At 37.0% G+C, this 15,921-nt stretch overlaps 1 protein-coding gene across 7 annotated transcripts in view; it reads left to right on the top strand.

Annotated features, from left to right (window-relative positions):
• The window catches only part of PCNX1 (pecanex 1), an 82,624-nt gene that overhangs the window by 18,142 nt on the left and 48,561 nt on the right, over positions 1 to 15,921 (top strand). For all 7 annotated transcript variants that reach the window (XM_042814042.1, XM_042814038.1, XM_042814037.1 and 4 more), the window contains 2 exons: positions 729 to 818; positions 2,487 to 4,187. In XM_042814042.1, coding sequence (XP_042669976.1) covers positions 729 to 818; positions 2,487 to 4,187 — 1,791 coding nt within the window. The remainder of the gene's footprint in view (positions 1 to 728; positions 819 to 2,486; positions 4,188 to 15,921) is intronic.

The raw sequence follows: 15,921 nt of genomic DNA, 5'->3' as shown, positions 1-15,921 counted from the left end.
TCAGAGAGTGCATTTTGGAGCATGTGCTATGTTTTCTGTACAGCATCTGTTATTTTTTTAATTGCTGAGCTGAGGGACTGGTTTGAGTGGACTTTCACTTATGATTTTGAGTCCTGTTTTAACCAGTGACTCTTCTGATACTGAGTTTCAGTGACTTGAGTATTTATGGTTACTTAGCATCAGGGATGTCTGGATATTGTCTAAGGACAGCCATTGTAAACTTCACTGGCAGGGAGGAGATGAATTATTTGTGATATGGAAAATTGCTATTTTGTATACTTATTAAGCTGATAATAAGAAAACTGATTTTTTTTTTTCCTACCATCCTCACTTTTTTCTTTGTCCATTTTTAATATTTATAAATATTTTGTTACAATCTACCCATCATTTTTATTGGCAGCCATTGCAAAAAGTAACATTCAAGTATATATCTCTAATTGTATTTTTTAAAAAAATCAATTTCATTGGGTTTTAAGATACTTCTACAGATCTTCTGTGGGAGATCTGTGTAGTTGAATGAAAACGTTCTTAGCACAAAATAGGTATATATGCAATATATACCTCAAAAACAAAAGATTAAATCTTGTGTAACTTGCAACTAGCATTGTCTGCCTTTGCATGAGGAAATAAGGGTAACAAGCTCTGTGACAGATGAGGAATCTTCTGTGCGTGTAGATCTGTGTGTTAATATTTTCAGCACTAGTACTGTTCTTTCTTAATATTTACAGGAGATACTGACACTGCCAAGACCTCTGATGATATCAGTTTAAGTCTTGGACAGAGTTCTAGCCTGTGTAAAGAAGGGAGTGAAGAACAAGGTAAAATTTCTTTTTCCTGCATATTAAACATGGTGTTTTGTTACAGTGACCCTTTGCTAAACAGCCTAAATACATTCATGCAGTTTCTTGATAGAATCTAAAATACTTTATCTTGAAGCTCTCTGTTTCTTTTCTTAATTACTTTAAGTTCCTGGGATGCATAGCTTGAATCCTTCTATCTTTATTCTTGGGTTGCATGTTTCCTGCTCTTGCATTTTCCAGCAGGTGATAAATATTTACTGTATTGTCTCCTTGCTGCTGAAGGATAGCTACCTTGTGTGTCTGTTAAGTAGTTTGTTATACTGAAAATGATGTGGAATTCAGGGATTTTGTTGTTGACTACTTTGCTCTGCTTCCCATTGCAGCCAAATGATGTTTTCTAAATAGGTGTGCTATTCTGGTAACAGGCCTGCACAGAATGGTTTTTCTAGGCTAAGGACAGTTTCCAGTACTTGAGCTAACACAGTTCCTGTAGTTGCTTTTTCCTAATCTGTAAGGAAAATGCTAGCTTGCATTCTTCATTCTTCCAGTTTTGTTTCAGACTTCATTTCTCATTTAGCTTTGTTGCCAGGAAAAAAAAATCTTCTCAAACTAAAATAAAATGGAGCATAGCACCATAGGGAAATCTTTTGTTTCCTGATTTTTTTAAAGTATCTGATGATTAACAGGAAGTTAACTCAAAAAGTAGAGTAGTTCAATTTGGCAGGTCTAATTTGTCTGTTAGATTCCTTAAGTGTATTCAGTGATGACAGGCAGTGATACAATGCAGAAAGTATATCTACGATGTCGCATCACAGGCAGTGGTGCTGTTGTAATAGGCAGCTTCCTTCCACTTCATAATGGAGCTGTTTGCTAAATCTTCTAAGTTACATGTGGTTATAAACCTTACCAAAAATTAGCAGTTGTACTAACTTAACCTCATCTCTGGATTTTTATTTATTTATTTATTTATTTTGACAAAATGTAAAGGAAAATAGCCTGACTCTCAACTTCCAGGTGGACCCTTGTACAGGAGAAAGCTTGTGATGGGTAATGGAAACAATGATCCTGAACAAGAGCTGATAGCAGATCCTTGGGACTTGCTTTCACGGAGCCAGTGTTAGAAGTAGGATATCAGTTTTGAAAGGGCAGGCAACATTTGTTCTCTTCATCAAACCGTAATTCAGCACTGTCTGAATTAATCTCAGTAACTTCCTAAAGAGTTCTGTTATGATTTTGATGAAACCCACAAGTTTATAAGGTATGTGTTAGGTGTGGTATATATTTTTTGTTTGTTTTTGTTGCCCTCAGAGTTGAGGGGAGTTATTTTCCTTAATCAGCGAAGATTTCTGTGAAACAGTTTACTGCCTGCAGGAGGTGAGACAGAAAGCAGAGTCAGGGGAACATGTATAAACCTTGAGACACATTGAGCAAGAAAAGAGGTTGTGGGCTAGTTGGAATTCTTTTTGTCTTCTATTACCTACTAAGATTTAGCTGCTGCTTTTTTTTTTTTTTTTTTTTTTAAAGCATAATGGCTGTCAGACTTGTCTGGACATTAAGAAGTTTTTTTAAATTGTGATACAAAGCATTGTCCTTGCAAATTCATTTGTTTTTAAAAAGCATTTGAGAAACAAACTATGAATTGTAAATATTCTTGTAAAATATTCATATAAATATGTACTTCAACAGATTTGGCAACTGATCGGAAGCTTTTTCGTCTGGTGTCGAATGACTCGTTTGTCTCCATCCAGCCTTCACTATCCTCTGGACAAGATTTGCCACGAGACAACAGTGATAAATTGTGCCTCTCGAACAATCAGCTTGTGGACCAGTCTAAAGCTAATGCGTGTGACTCAGAAGTAGCTTCGCTTATAACTCTGCATTCTCACTCCTATAGAAAGGATCACAGACCACGAGGGGTACCAAGGACTTCTAGCTCTGCTGTTGCTTTTCCAGATGCTTCACTGAATGACTTCCCTCTTTATCAGCAAAGGCGAGGACTAGATACTGTCAGTGAGTTAGAAGCTTCTAAGCCCCCTTCTGGATCTAGAGAGTCCTTGGCTGAGAACTCTTGCATTTCAGGAGTTTTTCAGTTGGATGACATTCTGAAAAGTAGCAGCCCTCAACCACTGGCTAAGAGTGGGAAGAGCAAATCCTTGAAAGCAGACAAAAGTGTGGACAGTCTGAGAAGCCTGAGTACTAGAAGCAGTGGTTCAACAGAAAGCTACTGCAGTGGGACTGATCGTGACACTAACAGTACCATCAGTAGCTATAAAAGTGAACATACTAGCTCTACGCATATAGAAAGTGTGCTGTCAGAGCATGAGGAGGAGTCTCCTAGAGAAGAGAAAAAGGATGGTAAGAAAAAAGACTGTGGTGTTGACTCAGAGGATGACAGTAGTTCTACTACTGACAAAAGGACTAGTAGTGAAAGGACTGCTGTGGAAATGAGTTCTATTAGTGGTGTTCAAGAGGTAAAGGGTTCTAATGCATCCAATGAGATGCACAGTCAGAAGGGTCTTAGTGCCTCTGCTTCGGAAGAGGCCAATAAAAACCCACATGCCAATGAACTGACTACACAAGCTGACAGGCCACCTGGGAAGGCTGCTGAACAAAGAGATGAGCAGAGTGAGAAAGTAGTTCTGTTGTTAGATTCAAGAGCTTCTAAAGAAACTAGTGGAAAACAAAAAGAAGGAGATGTTCGACCCAAATCTTCTAGCTTAATACATCGAACAGCCTCTACCCACAAGTCCAGCCGAAGACGGACAGGAAAAAAGCGGGCTAGTAGTTTTGATTCAAGTCGGCACAGGGAATATGTTTCCTTCAGAAGTGTATCTGGTACTAAACCCCACAGTGCCGTGTTTTGTCATGATGAGGACTCCAGTGATCAAAGTGACTTAAGCAGGACGTCAAGTATGCAGTCAGCTCATCAGTTCAGCAGTGATAGCTCTTCCAGCACCACATCCCATTCATGCCAGTCTCCTGAGGGAAAGTACAGTGCTCTAAAGACCAAATATGTTTCTAAAGAACGTGGGGGCGCAGACTCTGAAAATATTCATAAAACCCACGTGAGCTCTGAAGGAATTAGCAAAAAACGATCTACACGTCGGACTTCTAGCACAAACAGTGCCAAGAATCGTGCCAGAGTACTAAGCCTGGACAGTGGTACTGTAGCTTGCTTAAATGATCCAAATAGTTTAATGACACCAGGTAACATAAAACAGTTAACCACTTCAAAATCTGATTTGGAAGCCAAAGAGGGAGAGGTGCTAGATGAGCTATCTCTGCTGGGAAGGGCTTCACATTTAGAGTCAGTCACTCGTTCTAGGAATAGCTTACCAAGCCAGGCTACGTTTCCTGAAGGGGAAGAGCAAGAATCAGCAAGTGGAGGTAAGTAAATGACCTGCCAGAAGTAACCTTGCCACACTTTGTTAATGAATTGAGGTATGCTTAAGTGTCTTCCTGTATCTGTTCTTGCCAGTAAAACACTTCCAAAGCATTTCAATCATCCTCTCATGGAAGATCTGCAGAAACGAGTGCTGAATTCAAACAGATGTTATGAAGTACTTAGGTAGACGTATCTGCTGATTTGTTACTGGCAGTCTCTGTTAAATTCGGGCTGTATCTGATAGTTAATATTTGTGATCAAATCAGACTTACTGTTGTATTAGTCAAAATTTTCAATTTGCATACTATACAAAAAGTTAACAGCAGAATTGGGACTGTTTGTGGTTAAAAGATTGTGCAGGTTAAAAAACGTAAGATGGGATTGAAGCAACTATTGCCTCTTAAATGAACTCTTATCAGGTGAACGAACTCAATAAGTGTGATATAAAAAAAATGTCCTTGCAATACTATCTTCAATTGTGCTTTCTCATGATGATCTAACTACTAAACTGAGTTCTTCTAGGGATTTTTTTTTGCTTAGCTTTGCCATTGTTCAAGTTGGCTGTGCAGTGTTGTTTACTTACAGATTCTTTGTTTTGTCCTCATTATGAGAACATGCTTACCTTCCTGTGCTAGAGAGAGGAGTGTAGTTTCCTCTTTCTGTAACTATTGCTTTGTTTCGTGTAATGTAAGACCGAGTTTACTCACATAGCTAGCATTAATATAGATTAACAAGGGCATTTTTTCATTTTCTGCAGCTCTTGATAGTTTGTTTATCACTTGTCATAATGTTTCAGTCTCATTTTGTTTAGCCAGATTGACTGCCTTAACTGGAGGGCTCTTCATGTTGTGGAAGATAAGTGGGTTTAAACTGTTTTTGAAGGTGTTATAGGTTTAACAACTACCTCATTCTCTGACATTTGTTGAAGGAAAAACTATGAAAATGCCTAGATCTTGTTAACTAAGGACTCAAATGTTTCATAAGTTGCCTTTACATAAGGGCAGCAATATTGTAAGAAATTGTAGCAAACTTAGTCTGAATAGTAACGACAGTAAAAGCGTAGTGTCTCTGACATTGTAAAAGAGACTTCAAGTCACTAGGAGCTGAAACTTGCTAGATCTTTGCTAGGAGCTTGCGGTTGGACTCGATGATCTCTGGAGGTCCCTTCCAACCCCTGCAATTCTGTGATTCTGTGATACAGTTCTGTGAAATGTGACCAATGAATGGTTCTTCTCTTACAGTGGCTTAAGAGCAAACTCTACTCAATAGAATTACTTCACGGAAAACCACATTTGTGACTACTGATTGAATTTGACTGGTTTACAGTTAGCTCACAGATATTTAGATGCTTCCATTAAAAAAAAAAAAATAAAAGGGATAGTGGAAACTTAATGAAGCTTAATGTGTGAGTACTTTGTTATTCCTAGTCAGAGAGCTTTGCAGTAGTATTTAGTGAAAAGTTCCATTTGCTAGCTTAGTGCTTACTCAGGGTTAAACACTTAATGCATTTTCATATTACACCTTGTTAAACTGATAGCACTTAGTTATTTGACTAATAAAAGGTCTGCTTTATGTATTTATGGTCTTGAATGTATGCTCTCATCAGCCCACAATTTCACTTTGATTTATTATATCTTAAAACTGTTTAGGTTCTTTACAGACATGCAGACGATTCGTGTACCTTATTTTATAGAACGTAGTAAACTTCATTCAGTCGTCAGTAGAAGATGAAAGAGTCAGCGCAGCGTTGATTGGCATATATTGCTAAATATTTTGATCGGTCTTTTAATGAGTGAAATAGCAGGGAAGAGCAAACTTGAACGTGTCTAACTTCAATCTTAGAGATACAAAATGTATAGAGCAGCCTAAGCAGGGGAGTCTTGCTGGTATTTGCATCAAAATGTTCAGATTCTTCTTTGAACTTTGTTTAGATAATGGTCATTCTGAAGTTGCTGGTATTTTCAGTAAATGGAGAGCACCCAACTATTACTTACCCATGAGCTTATGGGCTGCTTTTGAGAAATGATCTGGATTCAGGGTCTCCAGACCTGATAATGACATCAAATTCTCAGTAACAGTTATCCTCTCTATCCCAGGAAACATTTCCTTTATAAGAAATGAATGTGATTGTTTTTTTCTGGAGGGGGCAGGGTTTTGTATGTGTTCTTTCCTGAACACTGAACAAAAACATTTACTTTTGTTTTGCATTACTTAATATTTATGCAGTCACGGCTACCATCAAGACAGTAGCTTAAATTTATCTGTTCCTGGGCTATCTGAATAATTCCTTCCTATTGTGCTTTGTTTCTGTGGGTTTGTTTTGGAGCTATGTTTTTGTTTGTGTTTTTTTGGTTTTTTTTTTTCCTCAACGTAGAGAACTTCTGAGTTCTATGATGGCTATATCTTAAGATCAAAGAAGAAAACAAGGCTTGACTATGGTTACTGTTTATCAGAAAATGTTGTAAATTTGTAGAATCGAAGTTACTTCATAGTATTTCCCACTATTGAGTTGACTCAATGGTGACTCAATTTGGGAGTGTTTTTTTTTTAACATGTAGTGTAAATAAGCACTGTGTATTTGTATATATAGAAGCTATCTGAGAAAACTAAGACATTATTACGTGAATTGTGGAATAAGCCTGGTTCAGATTTTCCTAAAATCACAGGATATTGATTGGCTCTGACTTGCAAGTTCTCTAGTGTCATTTCCTGCTGAAAGTGTTACTTAATTTTATGTAAAAATATTTTTGAATTTTTATGGGTTGCTTATGACAGCTTTCTGAAAAATCAGCTGGTTCTCCAGTGTGCATCTGGAGAAAAATTTATACCCTTTTCCAGTCAACAGCTTTAAGTTCCTCGTTTTCAGATAAGGTGTAAGTGAAATGATGATTAATGACTCTATATTCAGGTCTCCAGGGAAGTAACTGAGAAGTACATTCTTATATGAACTGTGAAAACGTGTATTGCTTAGTATTCTCTTACTAAGCAGGATGCTTTATGAACTTCTACTTGTGTTTCTTCGACAGATAGAACTTAGTTTGATTTTAATATTATTATGGCAGGAAGTGGTGAGTGACTCATTTCTTATGAGATGATTACTTGTGCATTTGAGTAAAAATTGCAGTTCATCAAAATGCAGACAAACAGCATTTGGAAATTCTGTACTTAATTAAGTATTTTCAGTGTGGTGCATGTATAACCAAAATTAAATGGAAGATGTCATATACTACCATCACTTTCTTAGCTACTCTTGCAGGCTACTTAGTGACTGGTGGGTTATGGGTTAGATGTGGAGTTGTCTAACTGTGTCTGGTGATATTCTTTGGAAATACCGCCTTGATACTCTGGTGTGCCTGGCTTCTGTCAAATACGTGCTATTTCAGTATTGCTGTTTGTCAAGATTTAAAGAACCAACTTAATTCTGTACGTGGCACAGTGGTGTTTTGTAAAACTTGAGCTGACCTGAAAAGTCATGTGCTCTCTTCCAGTCTTTATTACCTGTAAAAGACACACCCTTTAAGATGCTGCTCTTTTACACTTGCTATAATTTAACAAATTAATTTATTTAATCAATTTAAGTACTTGAGGCTTTTGTAAATAAAATTGTTGTGTGACACTTTTCCTGCTGTATGTTGCATATTGTTACGAAGTAACAGCTCATCCTGTTGTTTTCTGGCCTATAATACATCACTATAAACAGGCAAAATAGGTTTTTGTGAGCTTGGATTAGAGTCTTACATTTCATGTAGCATATGGAAACCTGTTCAGCTTCTCAAGTCTGCATGTGTTTGTACATAGATGCTTTGTGTATCTGCATGCGAGGATTGGACAGAATCTGAAGCTAAAAACAGAATTTGAGACTGGTGCTTTGTGGCAAATGGTCATGTCTGCTGTTACCAAAATACCACTTTTTTTACCTACTATGCTTATGTCGTGTAAGGTTCCAGTGATCTGAAGTCATTGCTGTTCTTTGTGTGACAGAGCTGTTCCATGCTTCTGTTGGGTTGCATCAATGTAGAGTTAAGGCAATGAAAGCTGGTTCTGTTTTCTGAAAATGAATCCATGCTCCAGATGTTCAGCCAAACAGTTTTGCATGGGGAAGAGAAATCAAACTCTGATAAGTTTAGAAATGATAGACTGCGAAATGTGCACTGTAAATGCAGTCTAGTTGTGCGTGCATGCCTGCACACAAGCTGTCTTATTCCTGTGTTCTGCAGGACTCTTCTACAACTGGATCAAAATAAGCAGGGTAGCCAGCAGAAAAGGGCTCTTCTGCATATGAGGTTCATTGTTAAAATCAAGAAACTCTTCTCTTTCTTGATTTTTATTTATTTATTTATATATATATATATTTTTTTTGTATGCCAACTAGTATCATGCTATGGTGTGCACAGCGTTTGGATCAAGAATGAAATAGAAGTTTTAATGTTAGCCCTTATCAATATTTGATTCTGAAAGCATAATTTTTGACTATCACAGATTCAGTGTGCAAGAATGTAAAGACTAGTTTTTACAGAGATATCTCCCGAGTTTTGGATCCTGCGTCATCTGAGTCGGGCTGAGATGCAATATTCATCACTTAACGATGAGAACAGCATGGGGAGCAATAGACATGGCTGGAACGCAGCTCTGCAGTCTGTATTTCTGGAACTTGCCACTGTAGTGGCACGTAGAATAAATCTTGCATTTACAAAATAGCTCATCAATAACTACTACAGCAAAAAGCTATTTCTGTATATCTTGCGTGGAACTTTGTCCTACTTGTTTTGCCCCCTCTCTGGTATTTATGGATAACACAAGGACTGTCGTTAGAAGGCTTATGACCGCAGCAACGCTGAGCTTTCCTGAATTTCATTGTTCCAGAGGGATGAGAGCAAGAACAAAAACAAAAAAACCACAAGTTTTGTCTGACTCCTAGCAGTGGCTGCTGAGACCCAGGGATGTGTATAGTTGCCAAAAGCCCTTAGTACTGTTAGTAAAGGTCTTCCTGCTAATCTAATGGAAACATACTCCTTTAGTGCTTTATGCCCAGAATATTAAGTATTTCACATAAAGTTATGTGGGGATGCATGAGTGAAATCCAGGATACTTGTTGGAAAAATGCGTTCTGCAGCATTGCTGTGTATACTAAAAGTTTTTTTTTAAAAAAAAAAAAAAAAAAAAGTTTATTTTCCATTGGTAGCAGCACTCAGAAAATGACTCTAGTTAAATTCTTTCTAACCTTCAAACAAACTAGAAGTAGTGGTTCCTCCAAAATGCTTTGCATTGCTGTGGCACTGAGGTTTTTGCATGTCATAGGTTGATGGTGTTTGTGCAACTACTTCTCACGATAATATTTTTTTACTTGATTTGGAAAGAATAGCTGGGTTTTGTTGACAAATGATGAATGTTGATGAATTTCCTGACTATTCATTTCCAGCAGAAATCTCATGGGAACTTCTGGTACTTGGTGTAAATCAAACTCTGACTACAGTGAAGTTAGTAGGCCACTTTTTTATAGATATATCTGAATTTATTGTTACACAGACAGCCAAAAACAGTTCCGAGAGCTCTCTGTACTGTAATGGAAGTGCTACATGCTTCTGCCAAATGTAGCTATGCAATGTAACTCGATATTATAGTTAATAATAGCCCATTCAGAGCAAGCATGATTTTCTGTAACTGATGTACTAATGAATACCACTTATACTGAAGAGGCTATGTCTTCTAAAGACTTAACATATCTATTCCTAAAGATGTATAAATCCAAATACAAATAACAGGCTTCCTAAAGAGTAATGTAGGATATGAACGTTTTCTACTACATGAACATACTACTACTTATTAATAATACCCAGTTCCCTAAATTATAGGGTTATATCCCCCTATTCTGTATCAGGGCAGAGAATCAGATTAGTAGATTTGCTTTAGGTCTTCTGTCCCTACTGTGTCAACACTACAGTTAAAAAGGTTGTGTAATGTCTGCAGTTTTTAATACTGGAATAATACAAGTGAGAGGAAGAATGGTGAAGTAGATGAACGGAGACTCTGAATTCTATCTTTGGCATTACTATGGAAATTTGTCTATCTGGTTGGTTTATAAAAAAATGTTTGGTTCAGAATTCAAAACAGATGGCTTCATTGTCATAGTTGTTCCCTACTTGACAGGGTTTGCCTTTCCAGATTGTTTGACATAACTTGTATTCTTCTCATCTCATTCTGAACTTTTTTTAATACATTTCAATCACAACACTGAAGCCTTGGGCTTTTCTTCTGAATTTTCTTTTTTGGTTTGGTTCATTGTGTGTGGTTTTTTTTGTTTGTTTGTTTGGTTTTTTGTGACTACCTTTGCTTTCCAAAAAGTATACTGTTGTTTTTTCTCTGTCCTGTTTTTCAGCTAAACTTGATATGACAGAGGTATTCCTCTGCTTTATGAAGTCTCTCCCTTGCTGCCCACGTATCCACTTATAACTTCCCTCAGAAATTGGCATTATGTTTATCTTGTAATTTTCCACTGTTGTTTGTAATGCTATAAGCCAGTACATTGGTTTTTTCAACAGAGAGATTGAATAAATGCTTTCAGTATATAAGGGGACTATAAAAAGGAAAGGGGCAGAGTCTTTACCAGGGTCTGTTGTGGTAGGACAAGGAGAAATGTTTTCAAACTGTAAGAGATTTAGGTTGGATATAGAGAAGAAGTTTCTTATGAGAAGGGTGGTGAAGCACTGCCCTGTCCATGGAGCCAAGGTCAGGCTGGAGAGGCTCTGAGCACCCTAATCTTGCTGTAGGAGTCCTTGTTCATTGCAGGGGAGTTGGGCTAGATGGCCTTTAAAGGCTCCCTTCCATCTCAAGTAATTCTCAAATTCTTGGAATTTTTGGTCTAATAATGGTGTGTAATCCACAGTGACTAATAATGCTATATTGGAGATATAGACTGAACTCATTCCTTCCTTCTTAAGTTTTTGAAGTAGTGTTAAGGTACATGAGAATAAACTTTATGGAAGAAAAAACATAAAGTAATGAATGCTTATGTGGGAAATCAAGCTGTTACTGCTGCTGACTGTCACAGACTGTTTTATTCTCTCTCAACTTTCTGTATATCTTCTGAAGAGAAGTATGGCTTTTCTTACATTCCCAACACAAATGAGATGCTAGATACAGAAGGACAAAACTTCAGCTATTTAGCAAAATTTGTTCAAGGTTGGAAGACAGATTTCATTGACAGTGTGAGTGCGTGAGCTCTAAACTTCTGATGTCAGCATTGACTGAGTGTTTGTGAGGTTGGTCATTACCAGTGGTTGAAAAAGGGCACAGCTTCCAGTTTGATGGTGAGAAATGGAGTGTCCAGATGTTGTGTTTTGTACACAAGTCTAACTATGCCTCATGGATTAATTTTCAAAACAGTTTAGTCTTCAGGACCTTCTTCTTTTGAGAAAAGTGAGGGATATTATTTCTATTTTGTAGTTGATTGTTTTTGTTGTTGCTTGTTTTTTTTTTGTCTTTGCTTTCTAATGAGACAATTTTGCAATTTTTATCTGTTGAATTCTATGGTTTTTCACATCACTGCCTCTGTGTCATGTCTTCCCAGGAATCTTCTTACATGACAAGAATTTGTCTATATGTCAGAATTCATTAGAAAAAATCAGATGCTAGGTTTAGCATTTTAGCTTAGCCAAAATGAAGTGAGCCTCATTGATGTAGTAAAGCTTGGGAATTTTTGTTTATTTTCCTTCTTTCCAATCTCAAGCTTCATGATTTTCAATCTTAAAGCTTAGATCAGAAGAAGTGATAGATAAGTGCAGGATGACATAAATGTCTTTTTTGGTTTGTCTGCATAAATGTTTTCCTGTAAAAGAAAACATTAATCTTTTGTTAAAGCTAATTGTGCGTTGAAGTGTAAAGGCAAGTCCTTATGTCTGTTTTTCTTTTTAAAACTGAGGAATTAGAAATTGACATGCAATTTGTTTTACATACTGTAAAAAGAGAAATTCTAGGAAGTCATAGCCCACGAAGAGGGGATCGTTCAGGCTGTGCTCTGGTGTTCCAAGAGTGGTGCCATTGTAAGCTGTCATTCTAGAGTTTTCTCTAAGAATACATCTGAGCTTTTTATTGGGAAGATGTAATTCCAAATGCATACTGAGGAAGTGATGTCCTTATGACTTAATAAATGATGGTTTGGCCCTCTTCCAATCAGAATGGAAATGAAAGAATGAAAAGAAGGGAAAACATTAATTTTAATGAATATGTGTGCAGATACACAGTTGTTAACAACACAAGTCAAAACAATTTTTTCTCTTTGAAATTTGAGAGATTTTATTTGGCAGTAAGTTTAGAAGGGTTTAATTTGCTATGAAGTTGTCCGTAGACTTTTACTTCTTATTTTGTGCATCTGTGGGAAGTAGGTTTGCATTTCTCATGTGCACTTTAAACTTCAAATCTGGTCTGTTTGTTTTTTTTTTTTTTTTTTTTTTTTTCCTGATCTTGAGAGTGGTTAATGTTTGAGGCTCAAATGCATGTGGTGTCATGCAGAAGAAATTTAAGTGTAAATTTCTTGACTTTAGTAAAGTGTGGTGTTCCAACACAAATGAGAAGAAAAAGCAGGGAAATAAAAAACTTTGAAACAAACATTCTGTAAACTGGAAGGCTTGTCATGACTGATTTAAAAAAACAAAACAAAAAAAAAAAAAAACAACCAGCCACGCACAAAACTGAAGACACACGGTCTGTGTTATCTCTCTCTGTTGGATCAGAATTTTCTACATTCATGTGTATGTTAGATCTCGTTTTCTTGGAATCTGGGATAAAGGACTGTGAGTCACAGCATTGAAGTGTGAGCTCTAGACTAAAGGTGTGTTTAGAAAAGCTACTGTCCTACTGAGATATTTTCTTTAGTTTTTTTATATAAACATCAAAACGTATTACTTTATAAATATTGCAGGAAGCTTGCTTATATTAAAACAATTTCCCCCTGATTAAATAGGTCTTACAGCATAGTAGTGGCTGTTGGAGGATATTCATCCTGCTACTTGTAAAATCAGGAGTAGCTATACTGCATCTCTTCTTTAAAGACAAGTAGAACTACAAATAATGCATATTAACGTAGTTTCCGTACCTGTTTTTTAGATCCTGTATTGCTTTGTGAGGTGTTTTTTTGTTGTTTGTTTTTAACCCCCAAAAGCTGTTTGGTTATTTTAGTGGCTCTCCACACTTCAAACAAATGATAATCCTTTCTGAACAACTGGGTTTTTTTTCAATTTTTAAGCCATGGTTTCAACATGTAGCTTGAGCTCTTGTGTAATGTTAGGAGACTCACGGCTCCTTGGCTGAAAAGCTCTGCTGTCTTTTCAAAGCAGCGAATAGACTTGCTCAGTGATCTGGAATGGCACAAGCTGCATTCAGGAGGAACGTATGTGTACTGACCAGAACTTTTAAGATAAATCCAAGATCCCTTGGCAGATTATGTAGAATGCTACACCGAAACCTACTTATCTTAAAGCTTAATGAAATGACAGAAAACCTAGTGAATGCCGGAGTTATTTGCCTATGCATGTTTAGATTTCATCTGGAAGTAGATAGGAATTTAGATTGTGGATGGTTTTTTTTTGTTTGTTTGTTTGTTTTCAAATCTTTCATTTATATTTAATTTTTTCTTTTTTTCCTTGTTTCTCCCTACCCCAAGAGATCACCTCTGTCTGTTCAGGAAGTAAACTTGCTTCACTGGTAGATCAGAGCTGTGTAGGAAGGACCTCTAGTGTTTCTATAAGCTAGGTTCGAATTGCTGCAGAAGCTGATGTGTTTGCTGAGGAAGGAATATCAGAATAAAAACAGATGTGTTAAGAAGAATTGAAGTTGAATGCTTTTGCCACATAAGTGCAAGTGATAATTAAAATGTAAATAGAGGCTGTCACTATCTTAATGGTAGCTAAGATGTTTACACATCAGTTAAGATCAATTGCTGTTCTTTATTCTGTGTTGCTTAACTGATTTGTAGAAATGCATGGTGTTGCTTTTGCATCTGAAGTCGATAGAAACTGTATTTTGGGTGCATGTGTGAGTTGTGCATGCTGATGTATGCACTGGAAAAGCTGAGATTTACACACTGGTGTCTGAAATTCGTGCCTGATTTTTGATCTCTTGTGCTTTAACTGAGTCCATCATAAAGAAAACTCAGAATTCCTGCTGTCTTGTCTGGTGTTTCACTTGTCCTCATAAATGTAAGAGTCAGAAATTGAAGAAATTAAACTGTGCATTAAAATGAAGCATAAAGGTTAATGATTTATGTTTTAACTGAATCCTTGCTGAAATATGCTTAAAAGCGGTTATCACCTATTCATGCTTACAACAAAAGACTGATTGTGGAGGTGTGGGGTTGCTCGCTTTCACCTCATGGTTTTCTTAAAAATAACAGAAACAGTTGAATTAAGGATTTTCTAAATATTTTGACAATGAAATGCTTGTAACTTTAAGATTGGTCTTAAAATAATTTCTTTATGTAGCATTTTAGCTGCTAGAGCAAATTATAGGTTGAAGTTTCATGTACAGTATTTGTTTAACCTGTGGTTTGTAAGTGGGCTCTTTTTTCGAGCCTTCTGTATTGTCAGAGCTGTGGCAGTAGCACATGGCAGTGGTAGGTTGCTACTCTGTAGACTAGTGCTACATCCTTTTCTAGTAACTTTGGAAAAGGTAATGACAGAATGTTTTAACTTGGAGGGCTGAAGAGAACCGGGGCTGTTCTGCCTGCAGTCTTTCTGCTGCCTCTCCATAACAAATCTTGCTCCAGCAGTGTTTTCCTTTGTTTTTGCTTGACGTAATCCTTGATTTTTCTCAGTCCTGTAACAGGCTTCTTGTCTACCAGGCTGTAATTCATATATGTATTTTTTTATTATTATTTTTTTCCCCTTCAAGATTTTAATTTTTCCTTTGCGTTGATTTTTGTAGGAAGTTTTTTTTTCCTTCCACTTTCCTGCCTAAGCCAGTTTTCTTTGTGACCTATCAGAGCTCTCTAGTGCTCCTCATTCTAATTGGTTAGGCTAAGGGTCATCTTTGGCTCAGGAGGGATACTCAGTTTGTAGGCATGCTGTGAAGTCTGAAATTGCAAAAATGATTCTCTTTAGACTGAAACTTAAGGAGTATAAGTGGGTTTAGGGAAGGGAGAATTTGCAAAAGCCAAAACCAAAGGGGTAATTGCCTGACCGTCTTGCGTACCTATGAACTTTTGTTTCACAGTGCTGCTTTGTAGGTGGACCAGACTCTTGGAGGGGAAGTGGGGGTGGAGGGAGAAGTTGAAAAAGCAAAACCTTATTCTTCTGTGCCAGCTTTTCCAAGTCATAGGATAACTACTGTAAAGAGGGCAACGTGCATTTATTCATGCTTATGAGGGGAAAAAAAAAAAAAAAAAGGAAAAAAAACAACACTGTATTGTGAAAGTGTCCCCTGAAGGGATGTGATAAAGTAAAACTCAGCTCTTCTTGTTTCGTAGAAGTTGATAGAATTAAGAAGAGAATTTTGTAGTGAGGAGTGAGAGAATTACTAGGCTTCCTTGGGGGTTCTCTTACTGTGATCTGTTAAATGGGGGAAACTGAGAATAGGCTTTCTTCTGTCTGTAAACGTAAGAGATGAAATATCTGATACTTTTGAAACTTGGTTGTTTCAATTTGGGGAAAAAATGGAGCTAGCTGCACTTAGAAGAACCTCACACAAACATGCAGCCCTTCCCTGACCTCCCCTCGCTCCCTTCTGCTTTCCCTCCCTGGATCT

This window comes from Centrocercus urophasianus, unplaced genomic scaffold (genome assembly GCF_019232065.1).
Source record: "Centrocercus urophasianus isolate 14NV4802_14NV808 unplaced genomic scaffold, USGS_Curo_1.0 seq_14, whole genome shotgun sequence".
Classification (NCBI taxonomy): domain Eukaryota; kingdom Metazoa; phylum Chordata; class Aves; order Galliformes; family Phasianidae; genus Centrocercus; species Centrocercus urophasianus.
Note: the sequence above shows the minus strand (reverse complement) of the source record. Positions and strands in the feature narration are given on the sequence as shown.